The sequence below is a fragment of the Cololabis saira genome, chromosome 22 (assembly GCF_033807715.1).
Source record: "Cololabis saira isolate AMF1-May2022 chromosome 22, fColSai1.1, whole genome shotgun sequence".
NCBI classification, from domain to species: Eukaryota; Metazoa; Chordata; class Actinopteri; order Beloniformes; family Belonidae; genus Cololabis; species Cololabis saira.
In genome coordinates, this window is record NC_084608.1 from 3,628,112 (window position 1) to 3,652,200 (window position 24,089).

The 24,089-nt window shown below is 43.5% G+C and overlaps 1 protein-coding gene across 1 annotated transcript in view; it reads left to right on the plus strand.

Moving 5' to 3' along the window:
• The window catches only part of lama1 (laminin, alpha 1), an 89,691-nt gene that overhangs the window by 33,338 nt on the left and 32,264 nt on the right, over window positions 1-24,089 (plus strand). The window contains exons 22-34 of the mRNA XM_061712943.1: window positions 1,113-1,293; window positions 1,383-1,519; window positions 5,257-5,490; window positions 7,622-7,765; window positions 9,242-9,421; window positions 11,753-11,938; window positions 12,560-12,687; window positions 13,585-13,702; window positions 13,903-14,043; window positions 18,603-18,721; window positions 21,136-21,222; window positions 21,313-21,506; window positions 22,351-22,487. Coding sequence (XP_061568927.1) covers window positions 1,113-1,293; window positions 1,383-1,519; window positions 5,257-5,490; window positions 7,622-7,765; window positions 9,242-9,421; window positions 11,753-11,938; window positions 12,560-12,687; window positions 13,585-13,702; window positions 13,903-14,043; window positions 18,603-18,721; window positions 21,136-21,222; window positions 21,313-21,506; window positions 22,351-22,487 — 1,986 coding nt within the window. The remainder of the gene's footprint in view (window positions 1-1,112; window positions 1,294-1,382; window positions 1,520-5,256; window positions 5,491-7,621; window positions 7,766-9,241; window positions 9,422-11,752; window positions 11,939-12,559; window positions 12,688-13,584; window positions 13,703-13,902; window positions 14,044-18,602; window positions 18,722-21,135; window positions 21,223-21,312; window positions 21,507-22,350; window positions 22,488-24,089) is intronic.

Below are 24,089 nucleotides of genomic sequence, written 5' to 3' on the forward strand. Positions count from 1 at the left end.
CTAGAGCTGGAATAAAAAACGGAATTAGGGAAGGTGTGATAGAAAATGTAGCCTTGGCCTCCTGGATTGAACCAAAACTACTGTGATGAGCATTAGCCTTGGCCTGAGTACAGAGTGTGCAGACTGATACTTTGTCTCTTAAAGATTAGCTCTGACGTTACAATGATCTGTTTATCAGAATCGTAAAAATGAATCATCACTTATGCTTTAAAATCATTATCGTAGCAGCAAAAAAAGAGCTTATTTCCTCCCTTCTTTATTTTTCTTATTTTCCTGTGGCTGCTACTAAGGACAAAGTGCTTGACGCGCAGGGACGCACGCAAAAAACAAAAGGTCAGGAGAGTGAGTAGTGTTAGACGATTACTTTTTTATTATAAACAAAATTTTTTAATATAATTTAAATATTTTATTTTGAATCAACAGTTTTTGCCACTGATTGTGTCTTGGTAGGACCTGCCCTCACCTGAACTCTGACCCTTTTGCATGTGACTTTTTAATTAAAATTAGATGCAGTCATATTTTGTATTCAGATACAGATATTCTCCTAGTAAGGACATATTCTCCTAGGAAAGAACATATTAAAGAGCATTAACAGGATTTTCCACAACAAAAGGCGGCTTATTTGTATAAAACATTTAATCTACGAACCAATTCAAAGTGCATTACATAAAAAGATTTTTAAAAATGCATTAAAAAGTAAGAAATGTTTAAAAGCAGAAATAAAAAAAACAGACATACAGGACTGTCTCAGAAAATTAAAATATTGTGATTTTCTGTAATGCAATTATAAAAAACAAAAATGTCATACATTCTGGATTCATTACAAATCAACTGAAATATTGCAAGCCTTTTATTATTTTAATATTGCTGATCATGGCTTACAGCTTAAGAAAACTCAAATATCCTATCTCAAAAAATTTGAATATTCTGGGAATCTTAATCTTAAACTGTAAGCCATAATCAGCAATATTAAAATAAGGACTATGTGACTAAAGTAGACGTGGTGAGAGGCGGCTGGCCGATGCTCTGGACGCATGTGCAGCCTCTGTCAGTCAGGTCATCACTTTTACTCATTTTTGTACTTTCTCTTTTCTTTGATTTTCTTTCTTTAGTCAGGCTTCTTTGGTTTACAAAGTAGGGGTGGCTGTAAACCTTGTAACTGCATCCGATCTGGATCTGTCACCGAGTCATGTGATGAGGAAGGGCAGTGCCGTTGTGTGGAGGGCGTGGCCGGGACGAAGTGTGACCGTTGTAGCCGGGGCTTCTACGGTTTCCATGGCAGCGGCTGCACAGGTACAGTAGTTCACAGGTCATGTTCACCCATGATTGGGCCCATAATTGGGCTCGCTCCTCTGAATGAGTGTGGTCTGTTCTCTTCCCAGCATGCACCTGTGATCACACTGGGGGGAACTGTGATCCTGAGAGTGGGGAGTGTGTGTGCCCCCCCCACACTGAGGGAGACACCTGCGACAGGTGTGAGGCAGAATACTGGGGTCTGAACCCCAACACCGGCTGTAAGGTACACATTTACACACACGCACGCACGCACGCACGCACGCACGCACGCACGCACGCACGCTCGCACGCACGCTCGCACACACACAGTGATACACCTATCACAATAACCATAGACATATATACGTAGACGCCGCATCGAGCTGCTGTGATACGTCAACGTCGCCGCCATATTGGATGTTCAAGACTGCGCTGTAAACTAATACAAGTACATGGACTTATTTTCATAAAGCGCCTTTCTACAAAGAAATGTACGTTTTACGTCTCATTTATTCATTCACACACGCACTAATATACAGTGGCGAGAACAAGTATTTGATACACTGCCGATTTTGCAGGTTTTCCCACTTGAAAAGCATGTAGAAGTCTGTAATTTTTATCATAGGTACTCTTCAACTGTGAGTGATGGAATCTAAAAAAAAATCCAGAAAATCACATTGTATGATTTTTAAGTAATTCATTTGCATTTTATTGCATGACATAAGTATTTGATCACCTGTCAACCAGTAAGACTTCCGGCTCTCACAGACCTGTTAGTTCTTCTTTAAGAAGCCCTCCTGTTCTCCACTCATTACCTGTATTAACTGCACCTGTTTGAACTCGTTACCTGTATCAAAGACACCTGTCCACACACTCAATCAAACAAACTCCAACCTCTCCACAATGGCCAAGACCAGAGAGCTGTGTAAGGACATCAGGGATAAAATTGTAGACCTGCACAAGGCTGGGATGGGCTACAGGACAATAGGCAAGCAGCTTGGTGAGAAGGCAACAACTGTTGGCGCAATTATTAGAAAATGGAAGAAGTTCAAGATGACGGTCAATCTCCCTCGGTCTGGGGCTCCATGCAAAATCTCACCTGGTGGGGCATCAATGATCATGAGGAAGGTGAGGGATCAGCCCAGAACTACACGGCAGGACCTGGGGCCTCATCTATAAAGCTTGCTTGCGCAGAAAAAGCGCCTGAAAGTTGCGGAAGCCACCTTCTACGCAAATCCTCGGATCTAAAAAGAAAAAACTAACCGAAAAATCTGCTTATCTTTACGGCAACTAGGACCCTCCCGTAAGAATTTACTTAAGACACGGGGAACTGGCGACGCAGGCTGTGAGGTGGTGAAATGAAGCCAGATTCATGTCATACTCTTAATAATGTCATCACACATCACAACATATATCAGACTTAAAATAATAAAATAATAAAATAAAATAAAATAGCGCTGATCGTGTTCCTCTGTGTGTGAAGCTCAGTCAGTCAGGACTCTGGTGCTGCTGGAGCTTCAGCCTCCTCTGCACCGCTTTAGGACAGAACAAATGAGGGGCTGCGTTTAGGGAGCCCCACGGAGCCCCTCATTTCTTCCCTAAAGGGACTCAGATTTTTTTTCATATATATATGAGTTTTACGCGCGCGTGAAACCTTTAGGTGCGGGTGTATGGTGCCTAAATTAGGGTCCCGCGTTAAACGACGCAGAGCCTATGGCGTAGGGTACGCGGCGACGCGCACATACGCCGTAGGCTCTGCGTTGGTGTGACGCAGAACCATAAACCCGCCCTGAGCAGCTCTGAGGGGAGACGGGAGAGGAGGAAGGGTAACGGGGGGTGAAGCGGGGCTGCAGGGCCGTTTTCGTATCGCTTTCATACAGTTTCTTGATAATTTGCAATTTAAGGCTGAGCCTACCGTTAGTTTTTAAACTGTAAAAAGTAAGGGGAAAAAAAAACATGATTTTGAAAAGACGGGGGGACGTGTGTCCCCCTGTTGCGCCGGGGAACTCACGGCGTTTAGCGCAGCAACGGCGTGCTGCCACTCACTCGCTTTATTTTATTGTATACTATTTATATACTTATTCTAACTTTTACTGTGACCACCAAATAATGTGGTTTTTCTGTCCTCCACATCATCTACAACATCGCTGTCTCCGTGAAAGTCAGTCTCACGGTGGCTGACACCCTCTCTGACGCCTAACAGGCTGCAGGAAGCCACTGCGCATGCTCAGTAGGCTCATCCATATGCATTTATGGGCGTGTAGAGGGCGGGATATTCAGCTGCGCAACCTTCCAGCTGGACTGTGATTCATAAAGGAACGTTGCGTGCAAATCTGCGTGCACATGGTTTTATTGATCCAGATTTTTTTTAGCGCCCGGCATTTTCGGCTTTTGAGCGTACGTGCACTTTTAGTATGACTCCTACGCACTCCATTTTAAATGAGGCCCCTGGTCATGACCTGAAGAGAGCTGGGACCACAGTCTCAAAGAAAACCATTAGTAACACACTACGCCGTCATGGATTAAAATCCTGCAGCGCACGCAAGGTCCCCCTGCTCAAGCCAGTGCATGTCAAGGCCCGTCTGAAGTTTACCAATGACCATCTGGATGATCCAGAGGAGGAATGGGAGAAGGTCATGTGGTCTGATGAGACTAAAATAGAGCTTTTTGGTCTAAACTCCATTCGCCGTGTTTGGAGGAAGAAGAAGGATGAGTACAACCCCAAGAACACCATCCCAACCGTGAAGCATGGAGGTGGAAACATCATTCTTTGGGGATGCTTTTCTGCAAAGGGGACAGGATGACTGCACCGTATTGAGGGGAGGATGGATGGGGCCATGTATCGCGAGATCTTGGCCAACAACCTCCTTCCCTCAGTAAGAGCATTGAAGATGGGTCGTGGCTGGGTCTTCCAGCATGACAACGACCCGAAACACACAGCCAGGGCAACTAAGGAGTGGCTCCGTAAGAAGCATTTCAGGGTCCTGGAGTGGCCTAGCCAGTCTCCAGACCTGAACCCAATAGAAAATCTTTGGAGGGAGCTGAAAGTCCATATTGCCCAGCGACAGCCCCGAAACCTGAAGGATCTGGAGAAGATCTGTATGGAGGAGTGGGCCAAAATCCCTGCTGCAGTGTGTGCAAACCTGGTCAAGAACTACAGGAAACATCTGATCTCTGGAATTGCAAACAAAGGTTTCTGTACCAAATATTAAGTTCTGTTTTTCTGATGTATCAAATACTTATGTCATGCAATAAAATGCAAATTAATTACTTAAAAATCATACAATGTGATTTTCTGGGGTTTTTTTTTAGATTCCATCACTCACAGTTGAAGACTACCTATGATAAAAATTACAGACTTCTACATGCTTTTCAAGTGGGAAAACCTGCAAAATCGGCAGTGTATCAAATACTGTACACTGTACTTGGGAAACAGTTAGACACCAAATATAATATATTTAATTTTCTCAGATGGCAAAAATAAGAACTTTATTGATCCCACATAGGAGTAATTCATGTTATATCAGCTATAGAGAACAAGGTAGTGCCGAAAAACAATATATATCCCCCCTCACAAAAATAAGAAAAATAGAGAAACATACTTTCTCATCAACAAAACATATTTAAAAATTTTCAAGTAACAAAATAACATATTTGAACCATTTTTCAGACAATATAATAACTTTTGAACAATTTTTCAGACAACAAAATAACATTTGAACCATTTTTCAGACAATAAAATAACATGTTTTGGTGCCTAACTGTTTCCAAGTATATTAGTGCGTGTGTGAATGAATAAATGAGACGTAAAACATACATTTCTTTGTAGAAAGGCGCTTTATGAAAATAAGTCCATTTACTTGTATTAGTTTACAGCGCAGTCTTGAACATCCAATATGGCGGCGACGTTGACGTATCACAGCAGCTCGATGCGGCGTCTACGTATATATGTCTTTACAATAACCCCTTGTGTGTCTGCAGCCGTGCAGCTGCAGTGTCACAGGAAGCTCGGCCCCCCGGTGCGACCCACTCACTGGCCAATGTTCCTGCAACGATGGCTTCTCCGGCCGGTCATGTGACCGCTGTGCTCCTGGTCACTATGGTTACCCAGCATGCTCAGCGTGCGGCTGTGATGTGGCAGGAACCGATGCCACATTCTGCAACTCCACGACGAGGGCGTGTGACTGTGGCCCGACCGGGGAGTGTGTGTGCAAGGTAAAGATGGTAAACTGCACACACAAGTGTTGGTTTGAGTGGACGGCTGGGACCCGGGTCCAAGTCCACATTCAGGCTCAGATCCAGGTTCATGTACAGGGTTAGAATCAGATTCACATTCAGATTCAGATTCAGGTCGGATTAAAGTCAGATTCAGGTTCAAATTCAGATTAAAGTCAGATTCAGGTTCAGATTCAGATTAAGGTCAGATTCAGATTCAGGTTCAGATTAAGGTCAAGTTCAGGTTCAGATTAAGGTCAGATTCAGATTAAAGTCAGATTCAGATTCAGGTTCAGATTAAGGTTCCGATTAAAATCAGATTAAAATCAGATTCAGGTTCAAATTCAGATTAAGGTCAGATTCAGATTAAGGTCAGATTAAGGTCAGGTTCAGGTTCAGATTAAGGTCAGATTCAGATTAAAGTCAGATTCAGGTTCAGGTTCAGATTAAGATTAAGGTCAGATTCAGTTTCAGATTAAGGTCAGATTAAAGTCAGATTCAGGTTCAGGTTTAGATTAAGATCAGATTCAGGTTCAGATTCAGATTAAGGTCGGATTCAGATTCAGGTTCAGATTAAGGTCAGATTCAGATTAAAGTCAGATTCAGGTTCAGATTAAAGTCAGATTCAGGTCCAGGTTCAGATTAAAGTCAGATTCAGATTAAGGTTCAGATTCAGTTTCAGATTAAGGTCAGATTCAGTTTCAGATTAAGGTCAGATTAAGGTTCAGATTAAAGTCAGATTCAGGTTCAGGTTTAGATTAAGGTCAGATTCAGGTCCAGGTTCAGATTAAGATCAGATTCAGGTTCAGATTCAGATTAAGATTAAGGTCAGATTCAGTTTCAGATTAAGGTCAGATTAAGGTTCAGATTAAAGTCAGATTCAGGTTCAGGTTCAGATTAAGGTCAGATTCAGGTTCAGGTTCAGATTAAGGTCAGATTAAAGTTCAGATTAAGGTCAGATTCAGGTTCAGGTTCAGATTAAGGTCAGATTAAGGTCAGATTCAGATTAAGGTCAGATTCAAGTTCAAGTTCAGATTAAGGTCAGATACAGGTTCAGGTTCAGTTTAGATTGAGGTTTAGATTAAAATCTGTGTTAAAAGTAAGATTTGAATGTAAATCCCGGTGGAGGTTGATGTTTCCTGCTGTGGTGCTGGTGTGTGCAGTGATGTGTGTGTGTGTGTGCAGGCGGGTGTTTCAGTGATGTGTGTGTGTGTGTGTGCAGGCGGGTGTTTCCGGCCAGCGCTGTGAGGAGTGTGTTTCAGTGATGTGTGTGTGTGCAGGCGGGTGTTTCAGTGATGTGTGTGTGTGCAGGCGGGTGTTTCAGTGATGTGTGTGTGCAGGCGGGTGTTTCAGTGATGTGTGTGTGTGTGCAGACGGGTGTTTCAGTGATGTGTGTGTGTGTGCAGGCGGGTGTTTCAGTGATGTGTGTGTGTGCAGGCGGGTGTTTCAGTGATGTGTGTGTGTGCAGGCGGGTGTTTCAGTGATGTGTGTGTTGCAGGCGGGTGTTTCAGTGATGTGTGTGTGTGCAGGCAGGTGTTTCAGTATTGTGTGTGTTTGCAGGCAGGTGTTTCAGTGATGTGTGTGTGCAGGCAGGTGTTTCAGTGATGTGTGTGTGTGTGTGCAGGCAGGTGTTTCAGTGATATGTGTGTGCAGGCGGGTGTTTCAGTGATGTGTGTGTGCAGGCGGGTGTTTCAGTGATGTGTGTGTGTGCAGGCGGGTGTTTCAGTGATGTGTGTGTGTGCAGGCGGGTGTTTCAGTGATGTGTGTGTGTGCAGGCGGGTGTTTCAGTGATGTGTGTGTGTGCAGGCGGGTGTTTCAGTGATGTGTGTGTGCAGGCAGGTGTTTCAGTGATGTGTGTGTGCAGGCGGGTGTTTCAGTGATGTGTGTGTGCAGGCGGGTGTTTCAGTGATGTGTGTGTGCAGGCGGGTGTTTCAGTGATGTGTGTGTGCAGGCGGGTGTTTCAGTGATGTGTGTGTGCAGGCGGATGTTTCAGTGATGTGTGTGTGCAGGCAGGTGTTTCAGTGATGTGTGTGTGTGCAGGCGGGTGTTTCAGTGATGTGTGTGTGCAGGCAGGTGTTTCAGTGATGTGTGTGTGTGCAGGCGGGTGATTCAGTGATGTGTGTGTGTGCAGGCGGGTGTTTCCGGCCGGCGCTGTGAGGAGTGTGTTTCCGGCTGGTTCGGTCTGTCGGCTGAGAACCCCGACGGTTGTTCCCGCTGTTTCTGCTCAGGATTGAGTCGGGACTGTGAGGAGCAGGGAGGACTGAGCCGGGTCCAGGTGAGAGCATCAAACACAATCCCCCACAGGGGCCACGCTTACATCATGTTTTTTAATTCAGAATTCATTATTCCAAATTAAGAAATTCCGAATTAAACTATTTTCTTCGAGTTTACATGGAAGTATTAATTCCGAATTGAGGTTTACATGGAAAACACGTTTGATCGGCTTTATCCAATTCCTCTTATTGGGGCCCTATATTACTGCCAATAATAATGATTATTGATCATTCACACACCCACTATAAACTAATTTCATGTTCTTCCCTGTCATTACAAATACACTTGTAAAACTAGATGGAAGAACTTTTTGTTGTAGTTAGATTGTAATCCACAGTGATTAAGACCTTGGAAACTACAACAGATTAACAAACTTGCAGAAAAATCTTTCAATTAATATGTATCAAAGTCAGCAACTGCACCTACTGGCCACACAGAGAAGCAACAGGTCAAAGGTCAGAGAGCTGCACAGTTGCAGCAGTGTTGTTTCATCATCCTACTGTCAGCCTGGCAGGTTTTTACCATCTATGGTTTTTAATCTGAAATGGAGCAAATTCAGCTACAAGAGCGGCCTGGGGTTGATTTACACTGAATATTTAAAGTGATATAGTACTATAGTGTTTATGTAATAATATTAATTATTGCGTTTTTGTACAGTAACATACCTTTGATAATGTATACACCTAATTCCGAATGAAAATGGCCATTCCGAATTAAATTCTGAAGTAAGTGGCTGGTTTATTCTGATTTTAAATCCAAATAGAATAATTCCAGATCATGTCTACACTCATTCCTCTTTAAATTAATTCCGGTCTTTCTTTCTGCTCGTTCCCTCGCCCGTCTGTCTCCATGACACATATCTTCCGCGCTAGGCTGGTTTTCCAAACAAAGCTTCAAGATGCAGCACGCAGTAAATGCTGGTCAAGAGCAGAGAACATTTATTTAAATAATAGCTTGGAGGACCTGGAAATAATTCAAAGAACAGATGGAAACAGGAAACATCAAAATGGTGAGCTTTTCAAAGTTGTAGTTAGTTTTTCTTCCGGTAGTTTAACTTCCGGTCCCCCCCCTATCCAATCAGAACCTTCCTAACCCCCAGACCTGGAGAGGAATTGGAGAAAGACCATCAAACGTGTTTCCATGGAAACCTCAATTCAGAATTACTATTTCCATGTAAACTCGAAGAAAAATAGTTTAATTTGGAATTATTTAATTCGGAAAAATTATGTATGAATCATCACTCACACATAAAAAAATAATTGTATTTTTTATTTGTATTTTTTTAACTCTCGGGTGCCCCTTAGTGGTCAGGGGGGCCTAAGCAGCCGCTTAGTTGGTTTATCCCTTGGGCCGGCTCTGCTGGGGAGTCAGTATTCAGTCTCAAGATCTGAAGACTGAGACCCATCCTGTGTTTTCACTATGGTGCATGTGGTCGTATATGTACATGTTGTTTAATCTGGCTCCTCCCCCTCCACAGATCTCTCTGGCTCCACCTCCAGCTCTCCTGTCCCTCGTCAGCCTGTCAAACTTGAAGGGTGTTGCATCTGGAGTTTTCCTTCAGGGTGATGAAACGTTACTGGATACCCGCCAACTCAACACCAGCGGTCTGGCCGGCCCTCTCTACTGGAGGCTGCCTCCCCAGTTTGAAGGAAGCCAGGTAAAGACCAGTCTGACCAGTCTAAGGGCCAGTCCCAATCCCCCCCTAGTCCTACTTTTCAGTCCTACCCCTAAATTTTGCGCGTTCCCGTGAGGGTAGTGGTGTCCCAATTCCTCTTTGCATCTAGGGGTAGTGGAAGAAAATTTCGTTCATTTGCAGACTGAATCAAACAAAAAAACATGGCGGATATTTTCTAATTTTTAGTGAATAAAATCAATATTTTGAGTTAGTTTCTGCATAAAAATGCATTTTGATTACATTTATAGCGAGAAATATATATTTTACTTTCATAATATTCACTCAGTGAATGTACATAATCACTCGCTTGGTCGTTGTTGCGTTGTATCTTCAGATCTCGCCAGAATAAAGGCTGATTTATGGTTCCGCGTTACACCAACGCAGAGCCTACGGCGTAAGTTACGCGGCGACGCGCTGGGTACGTTGCGCGTCGCTGCGTACCCTACGCCGTAGGCTCTGCGTCGATTTAACGCGGAACCATAAATCAGCTCCCGACCCGGCGGCTCTTCTCATCCCGAAAACATCGGATCACATTTCTTAACAGGCGTTATTTGGATAACTGAGCCCAGGTTGGGGATCTTAACGGTTACTTTTACACCTGAAAAAATATTAAAACTTAATAAAGTGGCATATTAACAGCGCTACAGCTGAAATTAAAACAGCTTTTAGCTCTAAGCTTCCTGATATGGTGTGACGTATGTGCAAACGTAACTACGTAGTCGCTTACGTACCCGAACGTAAACCACGCAGTGACGTAGCAAGTGGTGTCCCAATCCCTAGGGAACATTACAAGGACCCTACGCCTGTGGCTTAATTTTTAGGGTGAAGTGGTAGTGGGTGAGGGCTAGTGGTAGAAAGTAGGGGGTGTATTGGTGTATTGGTGTATTAGTTTCACGTCTACAGACCTGGAGGCTGTGTTTTTTTTTTTATCGTGGCCCTGAGAGGCTGTAAACCAGGGGTCACCAATCCTGGTCCAAGAGTACCGGTGTCCCTGTAGGTTTTAGATGTTTCCCTGTTTCATTGCACCATGATACAAGTGACTGTGTCATTAACAGAATTGTGCAGCCCTGGATGACAAGCTGATGACGATGATTAATTAGAATCAGGTGTGTTAAAGCAGGGAAACATCTCAAACATGCAGGACACCGGCCCTCGAGGACCAGGATTGGTGACCCCTGCTGTAAACTGATGTTTTTCTGAATCAGACTAAAGCCAGCCGTCTTTGGGGTCTTTTTTTATCACAGGAAGATATAGGATTAGAGATCTGAACGCTTCCAGACTTTGAAACCCCAGTGATAGCTTGATGTTCCTGCAGACTTCAGATAGGATTCTGGATCCTTGAAACATGCACTTTGTACATATGATAAAGAAACAACTGGATCAATATGTACTAAACATTTATTTATGGTTGTTACATAACAATGCTAACAATGATATTATTCTACTACAATTATTACTACAGTGACTGGTATTCTGTCCCGTGTCATCATTCATCTTAGTCATGCAGAAACAAACATTCATGCTGTTCAAGCCTAAATTCTGCAGACAGGGGCCAACAAGAATTAAAAAATAGTCGTTAAACCCTCACCGTTAGATGTTAAAGTCCATGACACTAGAGTATTAGGGCCAGGCAGGAGAAAAAATATTTGAGATTTTTTTTTACTGTGCACTTTGAGAAAAAAGTCGAAATGTTGAGAAAAAGGTTGAAATGTCGAGATTAATGTTGAAATAAAATTTCAAGAATAAAGTCGAAATTTTGCTTTTTTTCTCAACATTTCGACTTTTTTCTCAAAATTGTTCTTCAACATTAATGTCGAAATTTTGACTTTTTTCTCGACATTTCAACTTTTTTGTCAACATTTCGACTTTTTTCTCGAAGTGCATAATTAAAAATATCTTCCTCCTCTAAAATATGATTTTTATTTTTCTCCTGCCTGGCCCTAATATTCTTCCGTAGATGGGGGGTTTCTGCTGATTGGGTTTTCTAAAAACAGGAAATGATGTTCAGCCCTCTGAACTTAAATCATGTGACCACAAATCATTTAAGTATTTGGGCCGGAGACAATAATACTCTTCCGTAGTTTGAAGTTTCCAGAGACTAAGAAGAATATGGAAGCAGGACTGACGTCCACAAACCTGGGTCCGATCAATCAAGGAAGTGCTTGGTTTTCCACCTGTAGTCTCCGTCTATTTCCATGTTTTAACATGTCAGATGTTTTTGGGTCGGGGGCTGGATTTAAAGAATGCTCAGCCCTGGTAAGAACCAGATTAGTTTTCCATGTCTTGATGTGCGTTTGTGTCCTGGTGATGCAGCTGATGTCCTACGGAGGTCTGCTGTCTTACGCCGTCACCTTCTACGCTGAGGACGGTTCCGGGCTGTCCAACCAGGAGCCCCAGGTGCTGATGAGAGGCGGGCCCGTGAGGAGTCAGGTCATATACGTGGACATGAGTGCTCCGAGCAACGGTGTGAGGACTCAGCACGGCGTCAGGCTGACAGAGGTGATCAGAGAACAACTGCTCTTAGATGGCTTTGTTTGGGCTTTTCTTTCTTCTCGTATAAGTGTAACAGCATTTTTACTGGTCTTAAAAAATGTCCTCAATAGTGTTCAGTTTTGTGGGCATTTTTTAATGATTCGTAATATTTTATACTTAATATATTTAAAGGAGCATGAGGCTCCTTTTAAGAAATGAGACTCTCTAGCGCCACCCTTCACCACGACGGCCGTTGGGGGTACTGCAGCCAACAGTGAAGCCGGCACGGGAGAACGGGGAGAACGTGCATGCAGCGTCATGTGACGTCACATCCGCAGGACAGCGCGGGAAATTCAGGACCGAATTGCAGCACATTTTGCAGCACACAGCCTGTTCAAGGCAACGGAGAGATACACTAGAGGAAACATTCTTTTTGGTTTGGAACGCTTCATCTGACATTATTACTAGAAAACTTAAAATGTATACAGATTTTTTTCATAAATCCTGCCAGAATCCGGCCTTAAGCTCCTTTAAGTCTATAATATTTTAAACTAAATTAACTTTAGAATGAAAGTGCTTCGGATATGTTTTCTCTTGAAAAGTTTTTTGGTGATAAATGAACTCTCTCAAATGAACTGACCTTTCCAGCACAAGTGGAAGTACTTTAACTCGGTGTCTCAGAGGGCCGTGAGTCACGCAGACTTCATGTCAGTCCTGAGTGACCTCCACTACGTCCTCATCAAAGCTTCATACGGGACCAGGCTCATGCAGAGCAGGTACTACACACTTATTATTTTTTTAAATGTGAAGGGGGGGGGGTCGGGTCGGGGGTGAGGGGTGACATCCTAGAGAGACATGCTAGTCTAAAATGCGAAAAACACAGGGAAACGCACAACGAGCACACAAGCCTTGGAGATCTGTAAGAGAAAAAACCCAAACACGAGAGCAGGCAGAGACACAAGCAGCAACCATTTCAGGTCCCTCAGTACGTTTACATGCAGCAGTTCAATCGGATTTCTGATCGTATAAGACATCGTTCGGACTTTTAAACTGCATGTAAACAGCTTAATCCGATCTACTTCGGACCAATCGGACATTTAATAATCGGATAGCAACACCTAGATAATTCGTTCAGAGTCGGAATGTTAACGCCTGTATACGGAGACATCTGATATTGCAGTCTGAGCAGCTGGAGAATTTCCTCTGGGGCTTCACCCGGAAGTGAAAGAAGACGGCGCGTGTTAAATAGTTGTTTAAACACCAACATGAAGATCACGAAAGAGATGGCAGAAGCTTCATCAGGACACCGGAACAGATCAAAATAAAGTGGAAAAATATACGGAAGGCGTAACGTTGGTGCCAAACAAAACAACCGTCAACCGGAAGTGGCTCTTTGTTGAAATGGTTACCATGGTTACCATGGTTACAGCGCCACATAGCGTCACGGAGTCAGCCATGCTCTGGACATTTATCCCATTCTCTGAACAGCATGTAAACTCAGACAAGTGATTGGGTCTTCTGGATGTTTATCTGATACCATCAGAAATCCCATCTCTTTGCTGCATGGAAACGTACTGCCTGAGGCTAAATCAAAGCTAGGCTACTGCGATTATCTGTATCTAGTGTTTATGACCTCAGTGGGTGCCATTTTTTGTGTGTCCTACTTTGTGAAGGATTTCTGGGGTTACAATGGAGACAGCTGTGGAGGCGGAGTCACACAGCAGAGAGGGCGTGGCCAGGCTGATCGAGTCTTGCGCGTGTCCGCATGGATATGGCGGTCTTTCCTGTCAGGTAACAAAGCAGCTCTTCTGTCCTAGAGATGCAGGTCTTTGTCTCCTGTCCTTTGTTCCCTGTCCTGTAGTGAACAAAGCAGGTCTTCCTTCATTAGTGTGGTTTCACGCAGCTCCAGCAAAGCCATTTCAGGGTAAAAGAGTAAAAACTTGGTCTCTGACCCGTATTTGTGACCCACGTTCCCACCCATGTGTGTGCAGGAGTGTGCGGCAGGGTTTTTCCGACAGCCTCAGTCAGAGATTTCATCTCAGAGCCAGAGGTCGACGTATGTTCGTCCATGTGTTCCATGTCGCTGCAACAACCACAGCCAGATCTGTGATGCCGAGACTGGAGACTGTCAGGTAACAGCACACACCTCCAACCAGGAGAACTCATCTACTGAAACTACTCAAACACTCACTTATCTATCGTTTAATAATGTCCTGGAACTCTTTACCTCCTCACATATCTCGCTCACAAAAGAAATTAACTTTTAAAAAACGACTTAACCCTCCTATTGTCCTCATTTTCTGAATACACCCCGTGTCCTCCGGGTCAAAATGACCGGTCTTCAAAAAAAAATCATTATAAGCACCTTTTAATTAGGGCCCGAGCACCTTCAGTGCGAAGGCCCTATTGTATCTGTAGGAATTTTTTTTCTTTCTTTCTTTCTTTCTTTCTTTCTTTCTTTCTTTCTTTCTTTCTTTCTTTCTTTCTTTCTTTCTTTCTTTCTTTCTTTCTTTCTTTCTTTCTTTCTTTCTTTCTTTCTTTCTTTCTTTCTTTCTTTCTTTCTTTCTTCTGACGAAAGGAGGGCCTTTTTGCCCCCCTAAACGTGCCCAAAAAGTCACCAAATTTTGCATGCAAGTCGGGCCTGGCGAAAAATTTGATATTTAATGGTTTGCATTAATGGGCGTGGCAAAATGGCCCAACAGCGCCCCCTAGAAAACTTTGTGCCTCAAGCCCCACAATACGGTTTGACGTACATGCACGAAAATTGGTACACAACCTGTATCATGGCACAACTTAAAGAAAAGTCTCTTGGCCTCATGCCCGAAACCGAACAGGAAGTCGGCCATTTTGAATTAATTGTGTAATTTTGGCGCAATTTATGCCATTCCTTCGGCAGTTAATACGGCCCGAACCGTAACGTGCACCCAGGTGTGTTATACATCAAAATGTGCGTCTCCATCCTCCGACACCACGCATTACTTTTGTCTTTCACAAGCGTTACCTTGGCGACGCTAGACGCCAAAAAGTGCGCCCACCCTTCATCTGATTGGTTCAGACAGAAAAAACTTTGCGCCTCAAGCCCCATAATACGGTTTGACGTACATGGACAAAAATCGCTACACACCTGTATCATGTCGCTACTTAAAGAAAAGTCTCTTGGCGCCATGGCCGAAACCGAACAGGAAGTCGGCCATTTTGAACATTCTGAATTAATCGCGTCATTTTGGAGCAATATATGCCATTCCTTCGAGAATTAATACGGCCCTAACCGTATCGTGAACCCAGATGTGTTATACATCAAAATGTGCGTCTCCATCCTGCGACTACACGCATTACTTTTCTCTTTCAAAAGTGTTACCGTGGCGACGCTAGACGCCAACAAGCGCACCCCCCTTCATCTGATTTGTCCATATTTGATAGTCACCAAATTTTGCATGCAAGCCAGGCCTGGCGATACATTTGATATTTCATGGTTTGCATTAATGGGCGTGGCCTAACGGCTCAACAGCGCCCCCTAGAATACTTTTATCTGCCATAACTTTTGAATGGTTTGACATAGAGAGTTGTGGTTGGTGTCATGGGACTCGATATTGAGTCCTTGACCATAATTGGTGAAAATTAGCTCCGCCCCTTCTTCTGATTGGTTATCCATATTTCCTGCCATAAATTTTGAATGTTTTGACATAGAGAGTCGTGGGTGATGTCACCTGAATCGATATTGAGTCCTTGAGCTTCATTGGCCTGAATTAGCCCCGCCCCTTCTTCTGATTGGTTTTCCCGATTTTCTACTATAACTTTTGAATGGTTTGACATAGAGAGTCGTGGGTGGTGTCATTGGACGCTGTATTGAGTCCTTGACCTTCTTTGGCCTGAATTAGCCCCGCCCATTCTTCTGATTGGTTGTCCCGATTTTCTACTATAACTTTTGAATGGTTTAACATAGAGAGTCGTGGGTGGTGTCATCAGATTCTGTATGGAGTCCTTGACCTTCATTGGCCTGAATTAGCCCCGCCCCTTCTTCTAATTGGCGTGTACCTTTTTTCTGCTATAACTTTTGAATGGTTTAACATAGAAAGTCGTGGGTGGTGTCATTTCTGATATGCTTATGGGGGACGGTGGCCGTGAGTGCGAGGGCCCGTTCATCGCTGCTTGCAGCTTTAATTGAATTTTAAACACCAAATTTCCTCTTGCTTGAATAAACAACTTGTCATCCATCACAAAATGCGTGAATGCTTAATTCCCTCTTCATTTGTATTTCTATAGGTAAAGAAAGAAAATTGCAAAAAGGAGTTTTGAATGCATTTTTATTCCTCCCAATGAATCAGTTTTTTTTCTCCACTGAACAATTTTAGATAATGTACAACAATGTACAATACAAAAATATGAAATAACATATCCCATTGAACTAATTAGCACATATAGGGCAGCATGCAAGTGCAGCCTTTTGCAGATATTTATTACACCTGCAGCACACAGTATAGTCCTTCTTTTGAGGGCAGAACTGACATCTCTTCCTCTTACTTGCTCTAGCTGGGGAAGTTACATTTCAATTAAAAAACATATCGTTTAAAGAGCATATTGCAGGTTGGAGACCCCTGTGAATCAATGTGTAGGAAAATAAAGTAGGAACTGAATTTTCATTGAAATACGCATAAATATATACTACAGTGACCTCCGGAGTTGTTTTTGTGAGAGTATTTTACTTCCGCATCTGAAAAAGTTGAACCGGAAGTGACGTGACATCAGGGAGCGCGGTGAATTCAACAATAGGAAAAATAATGGATCTTAATGTTAGTTGTGACACTGAAGAGGTTGTGAATGTGTATTCACACCAATATGACGGGCCACAGCCTTATAATTACCAACCCGTTAGGCCCCCCACGTTCTTTTGATTGACAGCTGAAACTCGCTTTTTAAAAGGCTGATTTATGGGTCCGCGTTACACCAACGCAGACCCTACGGCGTAGGTTACGCGGCGACGCACAGAACGCTGCGTGCGCCGCGTACCCTACACCGTAGGCTACGCCGTCGATTTTACGCGGAACCATAAATCAGCCTTTATTCACTGCAGCACTCCTGCTCCGTGCTCCTGAAAGAAACTCTGAAAATAACTCCTTAAAAACGGGTGAGTACTTGTAATCTGTCTACGTTTGTACTTTCTAAACAGAAAACAGGCTTATTATCTTCTCTTTTTTCTGATTAAAAGCATCCGAAATAGCCGGGTATTTTTAAAACCGAATATTTCCCCGTATTTCCCCCCCTTCGTTTATAAAAAATGAGTATCCACATTACATCGTTGTTAAAAAAAAAAAAAAACCTTCCACACATAAACGAAGATCTGCGTTTTGGACCACATTTATAAGCATTCCAAACCTGTAGATCATCTGGTCATCCGGCCTCCGGGCCGCCTCTGCGGCGCAGCTCCCCGGAACGGCGCCTCCTCCTCGGGTAACGAGCTGGAGTCCCCCCGGTGTCCGCCGCGGAGCTGCCGCGTTAATCGACGCAGCCCAGCTGCAGCCCTGCTGCGCGTCGCCGCGTACCCTACGGCGTAGGCTCCGCGTCGGTGTAACGGTGTCAAGAGCAGAGACCATTTATTTAATAAATAGCTTGGAGGACAGATGGTGGATCATCTGCAGTTCTGGATCGCACGTTAGACGTCAGACTCAGAGCAGATTTGTTGTTGTTTTGGAGCATAATGTGACGTTGGAAAACGCAGAACTGCTCTCTGTCTCTGTCTACACGCATGTACATAAACAGAGTTTTCAAAAATCTTCACTTTGCCCGGAGTTTTTTTAAACATTAGTTTATTTGCGTTTTCATGTAGATGACAGGTCCAAACGTAGGAAAATATCTTCGGTTTAGCAGATACCCGGCTACGTGTGTACGGGGTCTGGGCAGTAACATGGGGCAGCTGTGGAGACTGCTCCCTGGTGTGACGTCATATGACGCGGTGTTCGAAAAAAAAAGCGTTTGTACGAGCTTGGCTAAAATCAGCCACTTTTTCCTCTGAATACGTGCCCTTATGTCTTGTAAAACATATTAAATCCTACATTAACTTCTCACATAGTCATTTTCACATAAGGTCAGGTATCATTTTTGAAAAAATTCTAACCTGCAATATGCTCTTTAAAGGATTTTGGGTTGTTTTTTAACACAGTGGCGGGTCATTGTGACCCGAGGACAACAGGAGAGTTAAGGCTCAGCTAATGCTGCAGACCATATGACTGGGAATTTATTATTGATATTGGAATTAGTAGAATTATTATAATGATAGCAGTGACTGAAAATATATTACTAATATAATTAGTATAATTATAATATAATATAATTATTGTGTAATTAATATATAATGATATTATGCATATATAACTGACTATTGTTGTTGTTTTTATTATAAGTGTAGTTATGCTAGGAATGCATGACTTTATGTATTTATGTCTTACATGTTATCATTTATGATTAGTGGTCGCCAAGGCGGCAGCTAATGGGGATCCATCCAATAAACAATAAACAATAAAAACACGCACACACGCACGCACGCACGCACGCACGCACGCACGCACGCACGCACGCACGCACGCACGCACGCACGCACGCACGCACGCACGCACGCACGCACGCACGCACGCACGCACGCACGCACGCACGCACGCACGCACCACGACTGTTAAGCTCAAGTGTTTCTGTCCAGGAGTGTCAGCACCACACCGTGGGCCAGCACTGTGAACTCTGCGGTGCAGGGTATCATGGGAAAGTCCGCGGCTCCATCAGCGACTGCTCGCTGTGTGCCTGCCCCCTGCTGGACAACAGGTAGCACTGCGTCATAGCTTTACTGCTTTCACTTTTTCACTTCCTTGTAATTCCAAATGTGGTAACTCCTTCAATAGTTACCCATTTTCCTGACTTCCTGTGACTGTTTCCTGACTTTATGTGACTGTTTTTTCTGTTTTCTTAACTTCCTTCGACTGTTTCCTGTTTTCCTGACTTCCTGCGACTGTTTCCTGTTTTCCTGACTTCCTGTGACTGTTTCCTGTTTCCCTAACTTCCTGCAACTGTTTCCTGTTTTCTTAACTTCCTGCGACTTTTTCCTGTTTTCTTGACTTCATGTGACTGTTTCCTGTTTCCCTAACTTCCTGTGACTGTTTCCTGTTTCCCTGACTTCATTTGACTGTTTCTTGTTTTCCTGACTTCATGTGATTGTTTCCTGTTTCCCTGACTTAATTTGACTGTTTCCTGTTTCCCTGACTTAATTTGACTGTTTCTTGTTTTCCTGACTTCCTGTGACTGTTTCCTGTTTCCCTAACTTCCTGTGACTGTTTCCTGTTTCCCTAACCTCCTGTGACTGTTTCCTGTTTTCTTGACTTCCTGTGACTGTTTCTTGTTTTCCTGACTTCATGTGACTGTTTCCTGTTTCCCTAACTTCCTGTGACTCTTTCCTGTTTCCCTGACTTCATTTGACTGTTTCTTGTTTTCCTGACTTCCTGTGACTGTTTCCTGTTTCCCTAACTTCCTGTGACTGTTTCCTGTTTCCCTGACTTCATTTGACTGTTTCCTGTTTCCTGACTTCATTTGACTGTTTCCTGTTTCCCTGACTTCATTTGACTGTTTCCTGTTTCCTTGAATTCCTGCGACTGTTTCCTGTTTTCCTGACTTCATTTGACTGTTTCCTGTTTCCCTGACTTCATTTGACTGTTTCCTGTTTCCTTGAATTCCTGCGACTGTTTCCTGTTTCCCTGACTTCATTTGACTGTTTCCTGTTTCCTTGAATTCCTGCGACTGTTTCCTGTTTTCCTGACTTCATGTGACTGTTTCCTGTTTTCCTGACTTCCTGCGACTGTTTCCTGTTTTCCTGACTTCCTGCGACTGTTTCCTGTTTTCCTGACTTCCTGTGACTGTTTCCTGTTTCCCTAACTTCCTGCAACTGTTTCCTGTTTTCTTAACTTCCTGCGACTTTTTCCTGTTTTCTTGACTTCATGTGACTGTTTCCTGTTTCCCTAACTTCCTGTGACTGTTTCCTGTTTCCCTGACTTCATTTGACTGTTTCTTGTTTTCCTGACTTCATGTGATTGTTTCCTGTTTCCCTGACTTAATTTGACTGTTTCCTGTTTCCCTGACTTAATTTGACTGTTTCTTGTTTTCCTGACTTCCTGTGACTGTTTCCTGTTTCCCTAACTTCCTGTGACTGTTTCCTGTTTCCCTAACCTCCTGTGACTGTTTCCTGTTTTCTTGACTTCCTGTGACTGTTTCTTGTTTTCCTGACTTCATGTGACTGTTTCCTGTTTCCCTAACTTCCTGTGACTGTTTCCTGTTTCCCTGACTTCATTTGACTGTTTCTTGTTTTCCTGACTTCCTGTGACTGTTTCCTGTTTCCCTAACTTCCTGTGACTGTTTCCTGTTTCCCTGACTTCATTTGACTGTTTCCTGTTTCCTGACTTCATTTGACTGTTTCCTGTTTCCCTGACTTCATTTGACTGTTTCCTGTTTCCTTGAATTCCTGCGACTGTTTCCTGTTTTCCTGACTTCATTTGACTGTTTCCTGTTTCCCTGACTTCATTTGACTGTTTCCTGTTTCCTTGAATTCCTGCGACTGTTTCCTGTTTCCCTGACTTCATTTGACTGTTTCCTGTTTCCTTGAATTCCTGCGACTGTTTCCTGTTTTCCTGACTTCATTTGACTGTTTCTTGTTTTCCTGACTTCCTGTGACTGTTTCCTGTTTCCCTAACTTCCTGTGACTGTTTCCTGTTTCCCTGACTTCATTTGACTGTTTCCTGATTCCTGACTTCATTTGACTGTTTCCTGTTTCCTTGAATTCCTGCGACTGTTTCCTGTTTTCCTGACTTCATTTGACTGTTTCCTGTTTCCCTGACTTCATTTGACTGTTTCCTGTTTCCTTGAATTCCTGCGACTGTTTCCTGTTTCCCTGACTTCATTTGACTGTTTCCTGTTTCCTTGAATTCCTGCGACTGTTTCCTGTTTTCCTGACTTCATGTGACTGTTTCCTGTTTTCCTGACTTCCTGCGACTGTTTCCTGTTTTCCTGACTTCCTGCGACTGTTTCCTGTTTTCCTGACTTCATGTGACTGTTTCCTGTTTTCCTGACTTCCTGCGACGTTTTCCTGACTTCCTGCGACAGTTTCCTGTTTCCCTGATTCCTGCGACTGTTTCCTGTTTTCCTGACTTCCTGTGATGGTTTCCTGTTCTTCTTATTTCCCGTGTGAGCTACAGCTTCAGCTCTACCTGCATGTCAGATGGATCAGGTGATTTCCGCTGTACTTCCTGTCAGCCTGGCTACCAGGGCCGGTATTGTGAGAGGTGAGAGTGATGACATCACGCCTGAAGACAGTACTGATAGCACTATCGTCCACTATTCCATCCTGTCTCATGCTGACTGTGGTCCTGCAGGTGTGCTGTTGGTTACCATGGTAACCCCTCCGTGCAGGGTGGGCGGTGTTCCCATTGCAACTGCAGTGAGTGGGGCTCCCTTCACCCTCGCTGTGACGTGCTGATTGGACAATGTGCTTGTAAGGCTGGCGTCAGGGGCCGGCTATGTGACCAGTGTGATGAGCGCCATGTCCAGCAGGGAGAAGAGTGTGTGTGTGAGTAACACAAGAATCCACATGGTCAGGTGTGGGTTTTTTTTTACAACCGATCATGCAGATACATCCAATGGACGCAAAGACAGTTGGAGGCATCGCCTGGACAGTGTTTCAGCCTCTAACTGCAACACTGACTACGTTTACATGCAGTCAAAATTCGGGTTATTGCTAATATTCCGGTTACTGAAACATTGGGAATATTCCGTTTACATGGTAATTAATCATTTGGGATATCTGGATCAAACCAGCGACGCGCGGAGAACTTGATGACACAATTACCGTCATTTCCGCTTCTTCTTCCTGTATCCAAATTCAAAACAAATCCTGCTTCGCGCAACTTTTCTCTCAGCTTCTTTTAAATCTTCTATCCCGGTACTTTCTACCGTCTACAAATGCAGAAATGTTCATATCCTTCATTACATTTATGAAGTGATTAGTCTCCTCCTGGTCTTGGTTTCTCCGTGTTTATAAGAACTTCCTGGACTCAAAAGACCAGGATTCCTTGTGAACAGAGCATGTGCAGAAAACAGATTCCTGTTCCGTTTGATGGGGATATTCCGTTTGGCAATTGAAATTGACCTGGGCACTTCCAACAACAGTTGGTTTGAGGATCTCAGCGTATAGATATATATATGTATATATATATATATATATATATATATATATATATATATATATATATATATATATATATATATATAATTAATCAGTATCAACAATATACAAAAAAGAAAATAAAACAACATTGCCTCAGATCTACACTCAGTCTGTACTGTTTGTATATAACGTCCTGGTTAGGTTGTGTTTGTTGTCTTGACCAGAAATGATCTGTTTGTGATTCTAGCGTGTGATGACAGCTGCACTGGCGTTCTGCTTGATGACCTGCACAACCTGCACCAGCGGTTCCTGTCAGTCAGCGGCGTTGCCATGGCACCTTACCGGCAGCTGGTGCTGCTGCAGAATCACACCAAACACCTGGAGGTAAAGTTGCTTCAACACCATCACAGCAAAGACCCAATAAACTGGTCATAGAAGGTCTGTATCAGACAAAACAAACTCAACTCACTCTTGTCACTGAACTATTTCTTATCTCACAAAACTGAAACCAGAAGGAAAGAAATGTGGGTAACACTAAGTACCCCTCACAGTTAGCATAGGACTTTACTGCTGCAGCCAGAGGCCGCCAATCATTACCACCCATGAACTGATCATCAGCAGGTGTGAAAAACTCTAGCGTTTTTCTTTTGAAGATGGTTTCTTGTTTTATATTGTTTGTTTTGTGCTTTGCATCGTTTCTCTATTTGCAGCGTTTGATGATGCTGCATTTGTCTTTGTTTTTTGCAGCAGGTTTTTTCATTTGCACCACGTTCCTCTTTTTGTACCTTGTTTAGAGTTTGTGAATTTGAATCGTTTCTGTACTTGAAGCCGTTTTCCTTAACTGAGACGCATTAGGCCGTTGCAGTGCGTTTGGCCCTTGTTGGCCACCGTAGAAAAAGGTTATGAAACCATTTCCAAAACAATTTGCTGATTAACATTCTACAGCAAAAATATTATTCTCATGTAGAAAACTTTTCTAGATTCTTGTTAATCTTCCTAGAAGTCCCAGCAGATTTACCCCGAGATTAGAAACCCGTGAGCCACATCTCAGAGTCTGCAGGTAAGCATGTTAGAAGTCCATAAAAGCACAATTAGAAGTGAACCAGGATGGCTTGTTTGGAAGAGTTTCCAGAGTCTAAGGGTGCTTTCAGACCAGTGGCCAGTTTGTTTTGTTCCGATTCAGGGGCTAAATCGATACAGTTGTTTCGTTTCTCGTTTGTGGCGTTTGTGTTCACAAGGCAAACGTCTGTAGCGGTTCAAAGCTGTTAACAAATGCCATGAGAACCAACTGTTCTCTCATTGGTCAGAAATGAACGCGGAAGGAGTTTCCTCTTCCGTACCCGGGAAAAACAACAAGCCCCTTTCACAGAGAGGGCACAAAGCGCCTGCTTTCCCAGTCATTGTGTATGTGCTACCGGCTCAAGAGTGGACCGCTCTGCCTCCGAGCTCAGAGGCGGGCGAGAGGCCGCCTGCCGCGGCATTTGCCTGCCTGCGCCCGAATTGAACATTTTTCAATTCGAGAGAGAGAAGGGGATGGAGGCTGCGTCGACTCTTCTCCTTGCGCCGCGGAGCACACACACAATGAATGGAGTTGTGTCGGTTGCTGTGTCGATTATATTCTCACTACAAATAAAAAAAACGAACCGCTCCAGGTCTGGAATGGAAGCGAGCCGAGACCACCTCTTCTAGGATCGCGGCTCGCTTGTTTTGTCCCGCATCAGAGTGCAATTGCTGTGTTCACATATACCAGGGGTCGGCAACCCGCGGCTCTAGAGCTGCATGCAACTCTTTAGCGCTGCCCTAGTGGCTCCAAAAATGTTTGACCTTTTTTTTTCTCTTTTTTTCCTTTTTTTTCTTTTTTTCCTTTTTTTCTTCTCTTTTTCTTTTTTCCTTTTTTCTTCTCTTTTTCTTTTTTTCCTTTTTTTTCTCTTTTTTTCCTTTTCTTTTTTTCTTTTTTTCTCTTTTTTTCTTTTTTTCCTTTTTCCT